General features: G+C 42.7%; 1 protein-coding gene across 2 annotated transcripts in view; it reads right to left on the bottom strand.

Moving 5' to 3' along the window:
- The window catches only part of epas1b (endothelial PAS domain protein 1b), a 159,498-nt gene that overhangs the window by 27,082 nt on the left and 111,420 nt on the right, over window positions 1-20,996 (bottom strand). For both annotated transcript variants that reach the window (XM_041209970.1, XM_041209963.1), the window contains exons 3-7: window positions 20,794-20,939; window positions 17,770-17,854; window positions 13,163-13,281; window positions 9,639-9,841; window positions 4,538-4,644 (exon numbers count right to left, since the gene is read on the bottom strand). In XM_041209970.1, coding sequence (XP_041065904.1) covers window positions 4,538-4,644; window positions 9,639-9,841; window positions 13,163-13,281; window positions 17,770-17,854; window positions 20,794-20,939 — 660 coding nt within the window. The remainder of the gene's footprint in view (window positions 1-4,537; window positions 4,645-9,638; window positions 9,842-13,162; window positions 13,282-17,769; window positions 17,855-20,793; window positions 20,940-20,996) is intronic.

Raw genomic sequence — 20,996 nt, forward strand, 5'->3', positions numbered from 1 at the left:
TCATATATAGAAGTTACAACATGTAAGTATTCCAGTCCATGTCTGTATTTATCCCCCATGTAGGAACATAAGAAATAGGAGCAAGAGTGGGCTATGCAACCACCACAACCCCTCACCCCACCCAAGCCTGCTCCACCATTCAGTAAGATCTGAGCTGACGTTCGAACTCAAATCCTCTTTTCTGTCTGATCCCCATCTCCCTTGATCCCCTTAGAGTCCAAGAATCTATTAATCTTAATTTGAATAGGCTCAACGACTAAGCATCCACAGTCCTCTATGTTAAAGAACTTAAAAAGTTCCGCACCCTTTGAGTGAAGAAATATTTCTTCATTTCAGTCCTAAATGGTCACCCCTTTTCCTCAAACTATTTCCACAGTTCTAGACTCTACAGCCAGGGGAAACAGCCACTCAGCACTTATTCTGTCAAGCCCCCTCGGAATCTTATACTTTTCAGTAAGATCACTTCTCATTCTTCTATTCTCTAGAGTACAGGCCCATTCTACTCAATTCCTCCTCAAAGGACAACCATCTCATCCCTTGTATCAATCTAGTGAACCTTTGTTGCACCGTCTCTAAATATCTCTTATTTAGATCAGGAGCCACAACTGTATGCGATATTCCAGGTGTGGCCTTACCAAAGCTATGCACAGTTGCAGAAAGACTTCCTTACTCTTGTACTCCAGTCCCCTTGCAATAAAAGCCAATATACCATTTGCCTTCCTAATTGCTTACTGTACCTGCATATTAACTTCCTATGTTTCATGTACAAGGACACGTAAATCTTTCTGAGCTGTAGCATTTAATAGTTTCCCAGCATTGGTTTTCTATTCTTCCTATCAAAGTGAATAACCTCACATTTCCTCATACTATACTCCATTTGCCACTTTCTTTCCCTCTTACACACCTATCTATATCCCTTTGCAGACATGTTGGGCAGAATTTTCCTAACCCTGTGGAAGAGGACCCAGCATTGATCACTGCAGAACCTCAATAGTAACAGCCTGCCAACTCAAAAATGCCCTGTTTATCCAGACTCTTGGGCTCAGGTCTTGGGAGGGAAAGGTAGGTAGCAGGGAGAGTGTGTCTCCATCAACATTGGGTGCTTCCTCCCCCACACCCAGCCTCTCCGCCAACACCCACCTCTGCCCATCACCACACCTCCCCAGGCCTCACTTCCCTTTCCTGCCCTGAGACCCCTAAACTAACCCAGTCCTGGACTCCGAGACTTAGACTCTGGGGACTGCTTGCATTCCCAGTCGTATTGGCATTGCTGGGACCAGAGAGCTGCTGGCCAATCAGATTAGTCAGTAGCTCTCGAAGATGGGAGTTCCTCTCAATTGATTGGTGGAAGTCCTGCCTCCACCTATTTAACATTCCTTGGTTGCAGCCCAGAAGGGAAAAAAATACAGTTCGGACTAGTACTCTTATTTACCAGTTTTACTGGTATTCCATTTTAAGGTATACAAGACCAGTTCAGACCAATATTCTTATTTCCCAGTTTTTACTATTTTTTCCTTCTGGGAAGGCAGCCAATATCAGCAGCAGTGAGCTCTCCAACTCATTTTGGTGGAGGGATGGGAAACCCTACTGTTCTAAAAAAAATCAAGCGCTAGAGTGGGACTTGAACCCAGAGCTTCTGGTTCAGAGGGAAGGACACTACTCAACGTGGCACAAGACTTCCTTTATTAATTGGTTTATCCAGTTTTAAATTATTAATTTAGTAAAGTGGAGCAATAGTTCTAATCACATTCACCCTGCTCCCTTATTCCTTCAAATCTTTGCCTTCATTCAGCACTCAATTTTCTTATTACCACCTCACAACGTTTACGCAGTGAAACTTCTTTATTCACTGAATAACCCAGGCACAAACCTCACTGAGCTTTCTTAATAACATCTTGGCTGCCTCCTTTCAGTATATGGTGCATTGAGGCACATGAATTCATTGCTTTGCACATTTGCACATTTAACTATCATGATACTGTAATTTTTATTAATTTACATGCACTAGAAAAAGGAAGGATTACAATACAAATCGCATAGTCTCCCCACTGCACCACCCCCTCAATATTTCCCCTTAACGTGACCCATCTCCCCCCACCTTCTGCATCCTTCCTTTTAACCAGTTGTTACTCTGTGCCTTGGTTTTATCCTTGGTAAGCAGTGACCTTGCTTAGTAAAGGAGTTTCTCATGAGGCATATTGTTCAAAATCTATTGGAATTCCAGGCGCAATACTTGATACTGCTTCTTTCTTCCTCCCCCCACCATTCAATTTGACATATTATCTCCTCAAAAAGGGCACCATCTACTCATTTTAAATCCATGTCGGTTATCATTTATTTAGTTATTAACAATGCATATTCTTTAATTTTTTCTGATTATTTGATTCCATTATTCTCCCAATTACTGAGGTCTGTAATTGCCACCTATGGCTTTTTGACCATTCTTCAATAGGATGAATTCATGTGCGTACTCCCAGTCTCTTGGAACCTGCCACTTGGAACAGTTCACTTTTTTCCAACAAAGTGACTTTCTGTGCTTCACAAATCGTTTTTTTATTTCTTGAAGTGCCTTGTAGTGTAATTGCATGGAGTTGGGTGGGGGGAGAGAAGTGGAGGGGGGTGGTGTGGTTGTAGGGACAAGCAAGCAGTGATAGGAGCAGATAATCAAAAGATGTCACAGACAAAAGAACAAAAGAACACAGGTGTTGAAGTTGGTGATATTATCTAAACGAATGTGCTAATTAAGAATGGATGGTAGGGCACTCAAGGTATAACTCTAGTGGGGGTGGGAGGCATAAAAGATTTAAAAATAATGGAAATAGGTGGGAAAAGAAAAATCTATATAAATTATTGGAAAAAACAAAGGGAAGGGGGAAGAAACAGAAAGGGGGTGGGGATGGAGGAGGGAGGTCAAGATCTAAAGTTGTTGAATTCAATATTCAGTCCGGAAGGCTGTAAAGTGCCTAGTCGGTAGATGAGGTGCTGTTCCTCCAGTTTGCGTTGGGCTTCACTGGAACAATGCAGCAAGCCAAGGACAGACATGAGGGCAAGAGAGCAGGGTGGAGTGTTAAAATGGCAAGAGACAGGGAGGTTTGGGTCATTCTTGCCGACAGACCGCAGGAGTTCTGCAAAGCGGTCGCCCAGTTTACGTTTGGTCTCTCCAATTTAGAGGAGACTGCATTGGGAGCAACGAATGCAGTAGACTAAGTTGGGGGAAATGCAAGTAAAATGCTGCTTCACTTGAAAGGAGTGTTTGGGCCCTTGGACGGTGAGGAGAGAGGAAGTGAAGGGGCAGGTGTTGCATCTTTTGCGTGGGCATGGGGAGGTGCCCTAAGTGTGGGTTGAGGAGCAGGGGGTGATGGAGGAGTGGACCAGGGTGTCCCAGAGGGAACGATTCCTACGGAATGCCACCAGGGGGGTGAAGGGAAGGTGTGTTTGGTGGTGGCCATTTCAATCAGGTTATTTTAAGGAAAGGAAAACGAGCAAACCTTTTATGGCTGATCTAAAAGTCCCTCCTTGTGCAGATATGTATACGTATGTGAAGCAGTCTACAGCTGCAATGAACTGAACTTGCAATGGGGGTGGGGACAACTCCCAGAAAAAGAGGATAGACATAAGCTCATCCTACTATAAACAGTTCTTTGGACAGATTATTACTGAAAGCAGATTTTCTTTTGATACACTGAGATTAAGGGCAGAATTTTACATTCGACGTGCGGGCGCATGCCCGACACACTGGAACGTAAAATTACGCGTGATGACGTCAGGCGTAAGTCCCGGCATCATCGCAAACCCATGCGATATTTCGTTCAGTGGGTGCGCGTTGGAGTCGGCTGCACGCCCACCGATAATTGAAAGGCCTATTAAGGCCATTAGCAAGGTGATTAAGTTGAATTTTACGCTGCCCATCCAACCTCACGGTTGGCGGTCAGGCGAAAAGACCAAGTGGCCTTTACATTTTTTAGGAAACCTCATTCACGAGCGGGATGATGTTTCCTAAAGCTAATACACATTAAATGAAAACTTTATTTTGAAAATGAAAACATGTCCCATCTCACATGACACAGTCACATGAGGGGACATGTTTCATTAAATTTTTAATGTCCTTCAAATTATCAAGAAGACTTCATTAATTTATTAGTTTTTCAATGATGCACTTATAATATTTATTATTAATTATTTCATAAATGTTTTTATCTCGGTAGTGTTGGGAATTCCATTGGGCTCTTTACAAAAATTATGTATCTTATGTAGAAGAATGAAAGTTGCTGCAATAATGGAAGCTGCTTCCAAAAATAATTACAAGTACTAAGGTACTAATACTAATGTATCACCAGAATGTTTCATAAACATACTACTGGCAGAGGTGGGGAGGGCCTCAAAAGAAACCACATAATAACTTGAATCAAGATCTGATGACATGACAATTATAACACAACCTTTTAATGTTGTGTTTTTAAAATGGTCCCGTAATTAATTAACTTCCTACGTAGTGCTTACCACATTAAGCTACAAGTCCTTTGAATGGACCACTTACAATTTTGGTGACTTTTAATCATGTGATCTGAATCCAGTGCATGATAAAATTCATAAACCGAACGCCCGAGCAGTTCTTCTGGACAATATCCCATCAGTGCTGCAATTCTGGTAAAACAAATGTTAAGCCATCACAGTTTGTACATAAAAATTCCCTTGAGCCCCAAAAGAACCTGCTATATATTTTGTAAAATGCAGTGAAGCATAATTAAATATTTGAAGGGAATTTTAAAGGTAACATAAAGGGGAGAGCGAGGCTTTAAAAAACTGTACAGTGTACCCATTTTAATGGAGGAAGGAATATTCCCAATGAGCAAAATGTACAATAATTTTCAAAGAAGATGCAGCTTTGAACTTAGTTGTGTTCTTTAAGTCGATGCAGAGAATTATTAGTACCTGGGAAGTCGGGAAAGAATAAACAGAATTAAGAGGCTTGGAAACTGCAAGCCAATCCATAACATGTGATTTTGTGGTAAATAGGTGGGCAGAAAAAGTTCAAGACAACAAGGCATGAATCATATCCTGTATGCTTCCAAGTCATAAGATCTACCTGATGTTTATTAATCATAAACTTAGATTAAAACTTCTTTTTATGATTGGCTGAAACCTGTTGACTATGAAACAAAATATTTTCATTATTTTGCACTGGAAGTTGATATCAGCCTCTGGAATGGAAACTAAGTCTGCCAATATTTGGGAGCAAAGTTCAGAACAGAGCTGGGTACAAAGGTTCAAGAGGCACTTGGTGAGCTCCACCACCCCTATTGAGGATTTTGATTTTCAATCCAGTGTCAGAAACTTGACACCCAGATAACTTCTGCGTCCTAACCCCGCATCACTCTCCAAATGCAGGTGTCTTAATTGGGCTGGCGAGCTCAATGCCCAATTGGTGGCACTCAGCACTGCCAGGAGGTGGGAACTGACACTGCTGAGCATAATCCTCAAAGGCAGATGGCAGCCATGAATGACCCTGTTGCTGCCTTGCAGAATAGAGGAGGCAGGACTTCAGAGGACCAGAAGCCTCACAGTGCAGAGAACAGCCAATGAAAAGATACAAGATACTGCACCCGATCTGAGGCAATAACTCTTACTGACAAAACCTTTCCTCAGGAAAAGTCATTATTTAACGGTTCCCCACATTGCATCCAACGGCCGCATTTAATGTGCACTAGACTGTTCGGGCTTGCCGATCTGAGATTTGAAAATCACCTTCTGTCCCTCCCCAGCCTGTTAACAAGCTTCTCAAGGAGCTTAACGGGCAGTTAATAATAGGCAAACAGGTTACCAGCTCCCCCTCTCACCACCACCACCCCCCCCAACCCCCCAACCCCACAACATCAGACAGCCCTATTTTCAAAGTGTGCCCGCAATCATTCTCGCCCTCGTGGACAATTGAAAATCAAGCTAGAGGTGTCCTACTCAGAAAAATTAACAGCGGCAAATGATTGGTTCATCAATAATCTCCTTTCTAAGGAACCTGTTGTTTGAAACAATACATTTTTAATGTGTATAACTGTAGGAGGGTTGATCAGTAAGTTTGCGGATGACACGAGAATTGGAGGGGTGGTAAATAGTGAGGAGGATAGCCTTAGATTACAGGAGGATATAGACAGGCTGGTCAGATGGGCAGATCAGTGGCAAATGGAATTTAATCCGGCTAAGTGTGAGGTGATGCACTTGGGCAGGAAAAACAAGGCACCAAAATACACGATGAATGGTGGGACCCTAGGAAGTACTGAGGATCAGAGGGACCTTGGTGTGCATGCCCACCGGTCCCTTAAGGGACCTTGGTGTGCATGCCCACCGGTCCCTTAAAGTAGCATGGCAGGTAGATAAGGTGGTTAAGAAGGCATATGGGATACTTGCCTTTATTAGCCGAGGCATAGAATATAAGAGCAGGGAGGTTAAGATGGAAGTGTATAAAACGTTGGTAAGGCCACAGCTAGAGTATTGCGTGCAGTTCTGGAAGCCGCATTATAGGAAGGATGTGATTGCACTAGAGAGAGTGCAGAGGAGATTTACCAGGATGTTGCCTGGGCTGGAGAGTTTTAGTTGTAAGGAGAGATTGGATAGACTGGGGTTATTTCCCCTGGAGCAGAGGATATTGAGGGGGTACATGATTGAGGTGTATAAAATTATGAGGGGCATAGATAGGGTCGGCAGGAAGAAACTTTTCCCCTTGGTGGAGGGATCAATAACCAGGGGGCATAGATTTAAAGTAAGGGGCAAGAGGTTCAGAGGGGATGTGAGGAAGAATCTTTTCACCCAGAGGGTGGTGGGAATCTGGAACTCTCTGCCTGAAAGGGTGGCAGAGGCAGAAACCCTCATTTAAGAAGTATTTGGATGTGCACTTGCGATGCCATGGCATACAAGGCTATGGGCCTAGTGCTGGAAAATGGGATTAGAATAGTTAGGCACTTGTTTGACCGGTGCAGACTCAATGGGCCAAAGGGCCTTTTTCTGTGCTGTAGACTGCTATGACTATGACTTTAACTGTGAGGTTTCAACAGTGGTCAAGGTACCAATAGATTTAAGGAAAATGTCAGTAACAGACAATTATTGTTATTGTGGAGAGGATCTGTGTAGCTTGAATCTGCTGATTAAACAAGCTCTATTACTCTTCAGTTCATTCAGGGTATTAAATTGTATGAATCTCAGATTGGCAAGCTTATTATGTCACTGTTCGTAACCTGCAAATTTCAAAGATTGCATATTTGCTTTTGTTCCAGTACCGCAACTGTCTACTGGCTGTGTTCTTTGTACATACAAGGCTTTTGTTCTATCCAAAATATTGTTGAATGTATGCTATGATGAACTGAAGATGATACCATTTGATCTCCCATCCAAATTCACTGTGGTTAGATGCAGTGCAACACTTCCCAAAGATGTGCCTGAAGATCAAAAGAGTTACCAGACTGCTTTAGTTCGATATGTTTTCATTTCCCACACAATTCACCATATGATGTCTGTGAACAAGATTTTTGATTTAGAGCTTAAAAATGAACAGTCTTATGCCTTGATCACACATCCACAGCAAAAAGTTTTACACTTTTCTCAGTGGTGGATTTGAGCCTGGGTCGAGACCAGCATACACTCTTTGCAGGTGAGAAAAGGCACTGCTGACTCCAATATAGCACGTGCTCAGTCCACAGGAGTAGTGCGTGGTGTGTCATAATGGTTAGGGAGCCCTGTGATCGTACTGGATACCTGCCTGAAAATCACAGTATCTTTACAGTGCAGGAAGCTATTTGGCCCATCGAGTCTGCACTGGTTCTCTGAAAGAGCATTCTACCTAGTCCCATTCTCCTGCCTTATCCCCATAATGTTGCACATTCTCTCTTTTCAGGTAACAATCCAATTCCCTTTTGAAGACCTGCCTCCACCACCCATTCAGGAAGTTTGTTCCAGACTCCAACCACATTCTGGGTGAAAATTTTTTTCCTCACATCACATTTACTACTTTTGCCAATTATTTTGAATCTGTGCCTTGATGTTCTTGATGTTCTCTTGAGTGAGAACAGTTTCTCACTAGTTACCCTGCTCATACCCATCAGGATCTTGAATACCTCTATTAAGTCTCCTCTCAGCCTTCTTTTCTCCAAGGAAAACAGTCCCAACCTCTCCAATCTATCCTCGTAGCTTCAGTTCTTCATGCCAGGGATCATTCTTTTGAATCTCCTCTGTACTCTCTCCAATGCCTTTACTTACTTCCTTAAGTATGGCACTCAGAACTGGATGTAGTATTCCAGCTGAGGCCTAACTAGTGTCTTATACAAGTTCAACATGACCTTACTCTTGTACTCAATGCCCCTTTAATAAAGCCTAAGATACTATTTGCTTTATTAACTGCTCTCTCGACATGCTCTGCCATCTTCAAAGACCTATGTACATATACACCAAGGTCCCTCTGTTCCTGCACCTCCTTTAAAGTCTCTCCCTTTATTTTATACTGTCTCACCATATCTTCCCTGCCAATACGAATTACCTCACACTTCTCTGCATTGAACTTTATCTGCCACTTGTGTGCCCAATCCACCAACATGGCTATGTCCGTTTGAAGTTCAAGACTATTTCCTCATGGCTGACAACATTTCCAATCATCGTATCACCTGCAAATTTTGAAATCATGCCCTGCACACCACAGTCTAGGTCATTAATATATATTAGAAAGAGCAAGGATCCCAACACTGACCCCTGGGGAACTCCACTACAAACCTTCCTCCAATGTGAAAAGCAACAATTTATCACTGCTCTCTCTTTCCTGTTACTCAGCCAATTTCTTAACCAAGTGCCGACTTTCCCTTTTATTCCATGACCTAGAATTTTGCTTACAAGTCCGTTGTGTGGCACTGCATCAAATACCTTTTGAAAATCCATATACACCACATCAACAGTGCTTCTTTTATCAACCTTCTCTGTTACCTCCTCAAAAAAACTCCATCAAGCTAGTTAAACATGACTTTCCTTTGATGGATCCATGCTGGCTTTCCTTAATTATCCTGCACTTGTCTAAGTGATTATTGATTTTATCTTGTACTATAGTTTCCAGAAGTTCCCTACCACTGAGGTCAAACTGACTGGTCTGTAGCAGCCAGTTTTATCCTTGCATCCTTTTTTGAACAAGGGTATAACATTCACAGTTCTTTAGTCCTCTGGCACCTTCCCTGTGTCTAAGGAAGACTGGAAGATTATCACCAGTGTCTGCAATTTTCACTCTTACTTCGTCAGTATCCTTGGATGCATCTCATCCAGTCTTGGTACCTTATCTATTTTAAGTAAATATAGACTTTCCAAAACCTCCTTCCTTTCAATTGTAAGTCCTTCTAGTGTACCAGTTACCTCCTCTCTCACCTCAGCCTGGGTAGCAAGTTCTTCCTTTGTAAAGACAGATCCATTCCCAATGCTTCCTGCTGCAATGGAAAAACATTCCCCATATCATATTCATCCACTGCTTCAGGTATTTGTTTGTGGTGAATTAATTTATCAGTTCTGTATTTAGGTCAGTGCCTCCCGAGCTTCTTAAAAAAAGAAAATGCTAAATGCAGAGAAGAACCCAAGGCCATTTACTGATTTGATTTTATCATTTAAAAAAATTACTGTACCTCTCGTCACAGTAGGTAAATTTCATATCCATGCTGTGGCGGCTCAGGAATGTCTTGCTGTCCAGTGGAACATCAATATTAGATGGATGTTGAATTGGCTCGCACATCATGATCAAGCAAGTCAGAGGCGGCTCCTTGTACCCACACAGTGTGTGAGCCTGGCAGGCATTGTATATTTTGATGTGGCCGGTACAGTGCAACACCTTAACAAAGCAAAATAGAAAATTTAAAACTGATTTGGATCTTTTCCCCATACTGTGTCATTTTGGCACTATTTTCTCCCCTCTTCTCCTGAATCTATTAACTCCTTGTTGGAGGAACCGCAGATGTAAAAGAACCCCTTCAGGGTGAGATGGTAGTGGGAACATGTGGCAAGGGTAGTTGATGCCCAGGGTGTAGCAGGCACCCCTCTCCTAATATTCACTCAGTTCTGTTGAAGGGTCATGAGGACTTGAAATATCAACTCTTTTTTTCTCCGCCGATGCTGCCAGACCTGCTGAGTTTTTCCTGTTTTTGTTATAGCAGGCACGGACCTAGCAGTAGTGCCAAAGAATGTTTAATGACCTCACTCAGGTGGTCAAGGTGAGTGAATGCATCTGCACATTGCATCTCACACCCACCACCCCACCCACCTTTCACATTGCTCAATGCACCAGACCCTCATCATTCACCCAGCCCCACAGCTGGCCCTCAGGATTTATCCTTAACATCCTGACACTACAACTCACGCCAGCCTCATACTCGCCTCCCACTGCCTCTACATAACTCCATCTATTCAACTATGTTAGGCATCATCCAAACACACTGACTTGCAGTCAATTACATTCTGCCCTCTCTCTTGCAGGAGAAGGTATCCCACAACAGGAGTGAAAGCTGGAGGAAGACCTATGCATAGCTTCAGTGCCCTGGAGGGAATGGTTCTTTGAACCATGGGCCACAATACTAAGGAGCTATTGGCATCCAGTGCAGTGGAGTCCATCCTGGACAAAGGTAAGTTGCTGGCTTATGCATGGCCCCCACTCACTCTACTCATGCTCATCCAAAATGGTGCCATGCAATTGAAACAGCAGATGGAACAACTGTGGACCTCCTAATTTCCTCCCATCTTCCATTCCCTTACCCTGCCCTTCCCTATGCTCTTGTAGTTTCAGATATCCAGCAACTGCCTGCTGCTTAAACCCTCCTGAAGCAGGAGGAGAAAGAGGAGGAGAGGCACAGTGAGTATCTTAAAGGCTAGAAAAGGTTGGGTTCTGCAAGTTGTTAGTTACCAGATATGAGTGGACTCCAGTCAGGACAAGGGGATAGGTCAGCTCGAGTGGAGCCCAACGGATGTATTTGTGCTGCAGTGGAAGCTCAAATCAGTGGTCATGAGATTTTTGGCTGCTGACATTCGGGCACAGTCTGTTGCCATTCAAGAACATTCAACTGCCATTACGATTGCAGATCTCAGTATTGGACAGGTCATGCAGACTCACAGCAGTCCAACTACCTGTGCTCTAGTGGATGACAAGGAGTGCTGGTGGAAGTAGCAGTGGCACCATGGAGCACAAACCTGCTGTCCTCTCCCAGGATGACAGCATTCGTGCTTCCACAACTACAACTTCACCTAGTGCCCTTTCTGGTGCCGCTTAGCCAGCCAGCCCAGACCATGTCAAGCTAGTGCAGTCCAGACTCACACCTTTTAAGGTCTGGAGGGCCTTCTTGAGGGCATCCTCCAAGGCAATCATCAATTTTGCCTGAGTATAACTAAGTCAAGCAGCCCTTTAAAGAGCTTGCTATCAGTTGCTGTTTCAGGAGCGAATAAGAACGGCATTCCATGTACATCCGTTGGCCAATGGTTTTATCTTTTTGTTTTTATTTTTGTTTTTATGGCCAATGTTCATGGTTGGGCATTGCACCAGCCCATTGACTACCGCGGCTTCATGATGTCACCTTTCAACCTCTTTAGCACACAAAAGGGACTCAGTTGAATATCACTCCAGTCGCCTGACGCCACACGATCCAGGCAAGAACCGGTCAGCTGCACCTCCCGTGCTACTAACATGGAGGTAGGTCTGCATAGCAAAGTTATGTGGTGAGATAATGGAGGAATTTGAAATATTTTGCTAACCACAGAAAGATTGAGAGAATTACAGAGCATTTGATATGTATGAGAGCAGTAGTTGCAGTGCCACGTGCTCTGCAACATTAGTAGGTCAGGCAGAGGAGAAGACAGAGAGGGGAATCCCAGCGAAGAGGGAGAAAAAAGCCCCACCCCAAGAGGATCTTCTGGAAGCACCAGTGCTACATTGGGATGAGCCAGGAGCAGTGCCTCAGGAGGCTTCACTTTATTAAGGACATGGTGATAAAGTTGCATCATCTCTTGTGTCATCTCCACTCATCATATTGATGTAGGCTAAAACAAGACACGTGTAAGATCCTCTCATGAAAATGGCACTGGGGCTTTTGTATGTGCAGATAAGGGGCCTAATGCCTGTTTGGAGCCGCCTATGAAAATTGGGTTGACCTAAATGGCATCAGGCTAGACGTCTTTAAAGTGACCCATGCAGGGCACAGCCAACAAGGTAAGTTTGTAAAGATTATTTTCCTGAATGTGGAGCTGGCAGGTGCGGAAGCCCGCCTCCCGACTTCACATTAGAACCACATTTCAATTAGGGTTGAAGATCAATCTCCAGGATACTGCTGTGTGCAACCCTGGAGAAAAATCATAGAGACATTAAGAAAGATTTTTTTTGTAATTTTCTTTGAACATTTCTCTTTACCAGATATAAAAATAGGGAAAATGTATAAAAATAGGGAAAATGGCCGGAGTGGGGGGAAAGAAGGTTGTTTGGCAAGCATTACCCAATCTGGTGGTGTATTTTTGCTCACCAATTGGCATAGGAAGGTAATGCGTCACAAGGATGGAAGTTTTGGCTGATGGATGGCTGGAGCATGTGGACAAGTCATGTGATGAAACCTCCAGGAATACATTTAATCGCAGTTGGCAGCCCTAGTTTCACTGCAGGCCACTGCTCACTTCCCTGCCCCCACCCCTACCATCCTGATATCCTAATTGCTCCCACTACCTTGATTGCCTCTCTTTTCTGACTGCTGCCATCCCAATCAGTTTCCCCTTTAACAGCCTACCTGAAAGTCATTGGTAGTGATGCAGCAGACCCAGACTTAAAACCTTTCTGCCTTTTCTCATTTCAATGAAGCCTAAGGCCCAATATTAAGTGCACCTTAGGCCTTCCCATTCAGGTGTAGGGATCAAATCTTTTGTCCAGCTTGTGACCACAGGATTCTTTTCTGCTCAACCTGCTGATGGATATTTCATTTGGCCACAGTACCCTCAAAATTATTTCACTATCATAATCTTAAAATATTACTTTAGCTTTGACATATTAAACTATTATTTTGAGAAAAAAATCTTCATTGATTAGCAAAATTCTTTTTACATAGGAAATGAACTTTTGACCTCTAAGACATATTGAGAAAGCCACCAAATGTAGCTTACTGAATTTTTACTTCTGGTTTCTCACCTTCCAGGTGGCAGACTTGAGGTTGACAGTTCTTCCGCGGTTTGTCACAGTACATTTCATTCTCATGAAGAAGTCACGTTCTGTGTTCATATCTCTGTGTTTCTTTCCAAAGCCTGGGGCTATAGACAAACAAGGATAATTAGCCTTCGTGATATTTATTTTCAACATTGCTATCAAACATCTCTTCGTCTCTTTTCTTGCATACTTCTCCCTCTTCCGCCCCCCCCCCTTCAGCCAAAACATTAGCAGCTCAGAAGCTGGAAAAAAAATTGAGGTTTTAAATTCAGGTTAATAGGACAGTTAGACTGTGCAGGTTGTGGCTTTTTTAATTATAAACTTCATCCGTGATTTAAGCTATTGAGCAGTTTCCTGCCAGATGGCCTCATTTAGCTGTGATTCTGGGACTCTCTGGAGCAGATAATGCAAACAGGGCTCAGCTGCACCAGGTTCACTGGCCTTTCCATAATAATTGTATCTGCAATCCACTGAGCTGATCTCACACTCTGGTTGGCTATTTAAATAATGTTTCAATGTTGTGGGAGCACCAGAGGTCAGGAGACCAGGTTAACTAGCACCAGCAGATTTTAAAAGAGAAGTGGCTGGAACTTCAAAAAACATTGGAAACTACTTGCAGAAGCAGAGCAGTACCATTTCAAGGTTCAGTCTGTTGATGTTGCTTTAAGAGGTGTTGCACAGAAGGACTGATATTTCGGGAGGTCAAGGCCACTCTCCTGTCAAAAAGTACTGCCAAAGCAGCCTGCAGTGGAAGTCATGGCAAAAGTTCACGCTGTCTCACTTATAGCCAGAAACTGGGAACAGATGAAGATTTTGCTGGACCCAGGCAAGATTACCAAAGTAAATATTCATGCACTTTACATAATGCAATGGTTGTCTCTAGGGTTGCCAACCCTCCTGGATTGGCCAGGAGTCTAATAGAACCAGCATCTATCTCCAGGTGACCGTTAAAAGCAATCTGGGAGATTTGGGATAAGTGAAATGTTAATAAATATAGAGTGAATGAGTGGATGGGGTTTGCAGACAGCTGGAATTTTTGTCTGGCCGGGGGGTGGGCTGATGGCTGCCAGACGTTCACAGAGCACCAGTCCTGCTTACAGGAAAGACGCTGGTCCCCATAGGTGAGTTGAGCCCACCGCTTTCTCTCTGGATCCTGGGGATTGCTTTGGGGTCTCCTTGCCAGCTGCAGCACTTCTGAAATTAAAGGAGTGCAGGTTGGTAGCGCTGCACTGCAGGGTTAGTTCTTGCTGAAAGTCTGCCTGTTCCAGGTAGGGTGTGAGGCAGAAGCAAGGCTGAGCCTGAAATATAGTGAGTGGGGCAGCCCTGGGCTCTGCTGCTCTCAACCTGGCTGAGAGACCAATGGCAGGGGTTTGGGGGAGGGGCAATTGAAGATAGGAAGTCATGTGACAACTCCCACAGTATGGCCAGCCAGAATTGGCAACACTCAAATGCAATGGAAAAGCACCTCAAGTAAACAGAGTGCAGCGTTAAAAGGGGGACAATGCCAAACCTTTCCCTAACTTTTGATCTACTTTCCAAATGCACAGACATGCCATGTTTCACCATGCCTGTACATTTTAAGGGGTCCAGTTAGAGTTGCAGCAGTATTAAATACAGAGCACAAATGAGGAGGAGTAAGTGTGGGTGGAGTTGGAGATTGGTGTAATCTGTTGCCCACAGGCTCAGCACAAGAGCACTGAGTTTAGGCCACGCTCCTGTATAGATTTGTAGAATATATGCTCCATTCATGAAGTAATAGCCTCTTCTGTTCATTAACTGAATAACACTCAGAGTTAGAGACATGTATTGGGGCAGCATGAGTGCAATCAATGTCCTGTGCTCTAGGAAATCCCAAAGGACTTTTTCATATTGTTGGTTTCTTTCCAAAGAAATACTGGTTATGGCTACTGATACGTCAGTGTTTTATTCAATACAGTCTGCACTGAAGATTGGGAAATATGACAGAGATATCTTGCAATTGCTAGGAATGTTCCTTCTACATAGAAATTCAACCCAGCTGTTACTTTCCCAGTTACTCCAGAGCACCCCATACTAGGAATGGTTTCCAAGTCTCAGTGCAGGGTGTGCAAAATTTTGTGATGGCCTCCTTCAGGAATTAAAGTCTCTGCATACAGGTGTTTTCAATGAAGTCCTATTGCAATAGCTTGGTCCTGTACACACAGGCAGCAGCATAAGGATAAGCTACAATTTGAGCAAATACAAATACTGGTATGTCTCCTGTGAACAGTACAGCTCCAACAACACTCAAGAAGCTCGATACCATGTAGGACAAAGCAGCCCACTTGATGGTTACTCCATCCACCACCTTAAACATTCACTTCCTCCACCAGTGTACAGTGGCAGTAGTGTGTACCATGTACAAGATCCACTACAGCCAAGGCTCCTTCAATAGCATCTTCCAAACCCGTGACCTCTACCACCCTGAAGGGCAAGGGCTCCAGACACATGGAACACCACCGCCAGCAAGTTTCTCTCCAAGTCACCCACCATCCTGATTTGGAAATATCACCATTCCTTTACTGTCTTTGGGTCAAAATCCTAGAACTCCCTCCCTAACAGCATTCTAGGTGTACCTACACCAGATGGACTGCAATGGTTCAAAAATGTGGCTCATAACCACCTTCTCAGGGGCATTTAGGGATGGGCAATAAATGCTGGTTTAAGTTCTTAGGAATGAATAAAATAAATGCCATTCCATTGAAGCCTGCTGATATACAAGGATGGCCACAGAGGTGCTCTCAAAACAGCACACAGAGATTATTTCCTAGGAAAATGAACACACATGATTGATGGAGCAGGCTTAAAGAATGTCAGAAAGGTTATTCAAAGTGAGTATCTTTTCTTACCAGCAACACATTTAAAGTGCCATAAGCTAAAACAAGACTTCTAACGTATAGTCACTAGTTTTGTTTGTAATCTGCTATCATCTTGGGAAGGGCTTTGCAAGCGATGCCCGCATCCCAAGTAAGAATAATGCAAAAAAAACCTGGGAATTATAAAGCTTTCTATTATTATCAATCTGTCTGCTAATTTCAAAGTAAGCATGACAATGATTGAAGGCAACTCTTGTTATGTTAGCACCTACCCTTTATAGATTTCAAGTCAACTTGATCCTTTACTGTTTGGCCCTCCTGCTAATAAATAAGTGCCATTTCTACAATGAGGTAGCTTCAGAAAAAGGAGACAGAAGATAGCTGTGGCACCCAAAAACTAAGCAGCTCTGCTCCCAGGCTGTATTGCAAATGAAGCAGTTTCTAAGTAACATGCCAGCACAGTGGCCCTTCTATCTTGTTCATGTTAATATTTTCATTACATCATTGTACTAATCCACGTGCAGCTTTTAAAAATTCTACCCAATTATACAATAATAGAGAAGAGCCATTGTTTCAACTGAAGTATAAGCATGAACAAGTGAGCAAGTAGATTTGACAATCTTGTTTTGGCTGCAGGACCTTCTCGAGGGCAATCAGGGATGGGCAATAAATGCTGGCCCAGCCAGCAAAGCCCACATCCCGTGAATGAATTAAAAAAAAAAGCACAGATAAATTTGGCCACTGACTTTTGAAAATGTGCCAACGAAAAATGGGTCCTGTTTTGAGTTGGCTTTCTGGAGTTGCATTATCTACAGTAATTAAGAGGAGCCTAAGTAATATTCTGCTTGAGCTCACAACTGCTCCTATAAACTGGATATGTGCAGCATGCAAGGAAACTTGAAACAGAACTGAGCTTACTGTTGCACTCACACACTTGCGCGCCACTGACAACTCTGCGTTAGTCTCCAAGTTTTGAACTAAGGTCTCAGAATCTTAAGGAGTTCCCAAGGCTATCCACATGTTCTTCATCCGATGTCAGATTTCTACATTTTTCTGTATTTATTAATTTATTGCCATACTTTCTGTTGAAATACACTAATAAAATATTTTCTGCACTGATGGCACTGATTTTGTTTTGATAGCAGACTTTGTCTTTCTGGACTCCTTCGGACAGTGTTAATATTTACGTGAGGTCTCAGGAGCAGGCACATATTTGCATGGAAAAACTTAAAAATCGCTGATACGGGCAAAGCAGATTTCCTACCTCTTACAATTCATGGGACAAAGCAATTTTGTAGTGTCACAATAGATACTTTACCACATTATGAATAGTACAGGCGATGTTTTTTCCTAGGCAGAGTGGTTATCGGTAATCCTTCAATTTTATTCAGCAAGTCAAAATAATTGTGAAGCAAGCACAGCACTTTAAAATACCAAGCAGAAGGTACTTGTTTTTACTCTGTAGAATGGCAGGATGCATGATCTCAGCGTAAACCCCCACATGTCCCTATCAGTCTGTATGCCAGAGGCCATTAAGAATTATCATACTTTCTCCAAAGGAGAGGGAAACTTAAAGGTGGGACATAACAAGCCGCTCTCAGCGACCCATGGGGGCTTATACAAGAGTGGCAAACACATGGAACATGATTGTTTGTTCACCCATGTGATTCACAGCATATGGAACCAACGGAAAGCATAAGTAGTGGTGGGAGAAAAAGAGGAAATTATAATTATTCAAAAACTAACAATACTTCTTACCATTTTTTACAGTCAAATTTTCTCTGATCTCCTCATGATCACATGGATGTGTGAAATCAAAAATGCTGTGTCCAGTCAACTCCACCTATTGCAAACAAATCCTGAGATTAGTTGTGCAGAACAAGACTTAAATGTCATTGATAAACTCATGAATTACACTCAATGTTTTAAAACAAATCTTGTGCTCAAAATAAGGAACATTCATACTGAAGATGTAATTATTTTCCATTTTAGTGTGTACTAACAAGTTGATTCAGCACAGTTTCAATGCTGTTTAGAATCTCCTTATATTCACTCATGTTAAAGGAAACCTTCTGCTATACCAGTACTATTTGTCTTTTTGATCTTATTGAGAGAAATTAACTGCATAAGTGCTCCATGTGCAGTTTTCTACTTGGAACTGAAACTGGTGCACTTGTTTCTTCTAGGACATTTGTATCCTTGTAAAAGTTTCGATTCCTTGTCGTCACAAGAGGCCAGAATTTCCTTAAGGATACTCCTGATACAATGCTGGAAGACAGGAGTGAAAACAGAGTTTTTACTGTACTTTCAACTAAACTATGGCTTCAAAGTGGGAGGAGCTCCAAGGACGTTCTCAAGTTATAATTGCAACAAGAAAAGTCACTGAATCTCATTCTAATCTACCTGTGCGGCCTTTATCAAGATCATTCCAAGATAGTAGTATTGTGGTAAATTTGCACTAATCATTAGGCCAGAGTTAAAGGGTGGGGGTGGGCACCTGGGGAGTGGGAAGGGAGTTGATGATGAGCTGTTAGCTTTCGCCGTCATTACCCATCTGAAACTGACTTCAGAGCATGTGCAGGTTAACAGAAATCCTTAAGTTGTGAGCTGTCACTTAGAGTGCTGGCACAGGCTGTTCTGTGGCTTCTCCTAGAGCTGGCAATCACTGAACTTAGTGTGCAGAATTAAGGCCTGCCCAGCGTGATGCCCGGCAGGAAGCGCTATGCACTTTCTGTGCGGGCGGGGAGATTCCCCAAATGCGAGAGTGCACTCTTTCGCGCATGCACACGAAAGAGCGCACATCTCCCTGAGGCTAAGTGCTGCCTCAGGGAGATCGCTGAAAGTTTTTCAAACATTAAAAATAGAAAAATTTTAAAATCCTTAACATGTCCCCCTCATGTGACAATGTCACACGAGATGGGACATGTTAATAAATTTCACTCAAACTATTAAAGTTTTTTAAACCCTACATGAAACCTCATCTCACTGGTGGATGAGGTTTCATGTTTTTTCTAGTTCCCGTTGGGGCTCCTGGCCGACCAGCCAATCTTAAGGTTGGACGGGCAGGTCCTTTAATTGTTTAAATGATCCTGTCAATGGCCTCAATTGGCCATTGACAGGTTGGCAGACCCACAGCTGATTTCGATGTGCCCCCGCCTTCCTGAAGATTTAAATGGGGCGGGATAACATTGGGAGTTCCCCCCGATGTCATCCCCCGTCATTTTGCACGTCGGCGAGCGGGCCCCGCCCCCTGCTCGCCGACGGCAAAATTCAACGCAGTGATTTATAAAATTTGAACAACAGAAATGACACTGAAACAATAATTTTATAATCGTGGAGTGCTTTTAAATGTTGAATTACTTTTAAGCTAAATTTTAAAAATAATTTCAAAAAATGTTGCTTAGAATATTTTAAGTGCCACCCATATCCATGTCCCATTTTAAATTAAAGAATTTTCCACAATGCAAAAACATTTTGAAAGTGATTTTATTCTAGTTCTTTCAGTTTCCGTTTGGGGGAGGGGCAGCGGCAGGTGCGGTCTATGATAACCCTTTATGTGATTTGCTGTTTACTCTGTTCTTTCATGGTGTTTGGGCATCACTGATTCCTAATTGCCCTTGAGAAGATGGTGGTAAGCTGCCTTCTTGAACCACTGCAGTCCATCTGGTACCTGTAGCACTTTGGTACAACTGAATGGCTCACTAGGCCACTTCAGAGGGAAGTTAAAGTTCCTGCACATTTCTGTGGGTCTGGAGTCACATGTAGGCCAGGCCAGGTAAAGATGATAGATTTCCTTCCCTAATGGACATGAGTGAACCAGATTGGTCTTTACAACAATACAAGATAGTTTCATGGCAATGTTACTGAGGTTAGCTTTCAATTCCACATTTATTAATCTGGACAGTCACTGTTGCTCTGTTTTGTGAATGCTTGGTAAAGAACAGCACAATCAGTCGCAGTACCATTGCTAAGATTCTCGCGCTAAATCTCTCAGTGAGATTTACATCCTGGTCAGCGATGAGAACCCTTCCTTCACCGCTGACTGCAAAATCCAAAATTTCTGCTTGACAAAATCCAATGTGTCTCATAATGTCACAACATCATGACATGCATTGGAAACTCCCACCAATTTGAGACTGATCCCTTTGGCCTTGTAGACAGATAAAACGCATGTTTTACTAGTTGCCAACAATGGAGATTCTGTCTTCCTCCAAAAGTTGCTACAAATGCAGAAACACAATATTGCCTTGTATTTCAAAGGAACTTTAACTCGTGTAACCTAGTCAGTACAAGAGTACCATTTATTTGCATATTTTTACTCGCCTTTAAAATCCCCAAAGGATCAGGAATAACAGCTGAACATAACGGATGAAATCTTAAAGGGGAGGGGTTGAGTGAAATTGCCCCAGGGAGTTTCTCACTTATCCTCTGAAACTTCAGTGAAAAAGCTGTGGTGAACATAGGAAAATGGCATAATCCATCACAAAAATAAACCCCCTTGATGTTTAACATCTAACATTAGTCAGTCTTATTCTGCTGCACTTTCGTGGCAGATGGACATTTGCCTCTTGCTGACTGTGTTAATTCCATCAGCAGGACATGCTCAGATGCAACATGTTCAGAAACTTTAATAGTAATATGCATAAAGTAGCCATGCTAACTATAAGACTAAATATAGTAATCTGCACTCAACTCCATCCAAGTATAGGATTTAAACCCCGATTTTTGTTCTGTACTATTAATGTACTTTTAGATTGACAGTTTTGTTAGCTGTTAACTCACCTGTGTAAGACCCATGTACTTGCTAATATTTTCTGATAGGAAAATTATGTCTCCATCCTGCGTGGCCATCATGATAAATCCTTCCAGAGCTTTAAGGTACAAAGCATCCATCTGCTTTTCAGTTTCAGTTTCAGTCTCTGGCCCTCCTGTAATAAATAATAACACTCTATCTGTAAATCTATTGGAGTCTTCTTTTGTGCATT

This window comes from Carcharodon carcharias, chromosome 2, assembly GCF_017639515.1.
Source record: "Carcharodon carcharias isolate sCarCar2 chromosome 2, sCarCar2.pri, whole genome shotgun sequence".
NCBI lineage: Eukaryota > Metazoa > Chordata > Chondrichthyes > Lamniformes > Lamnidae > Carcharodon > Carcharodon carcharias.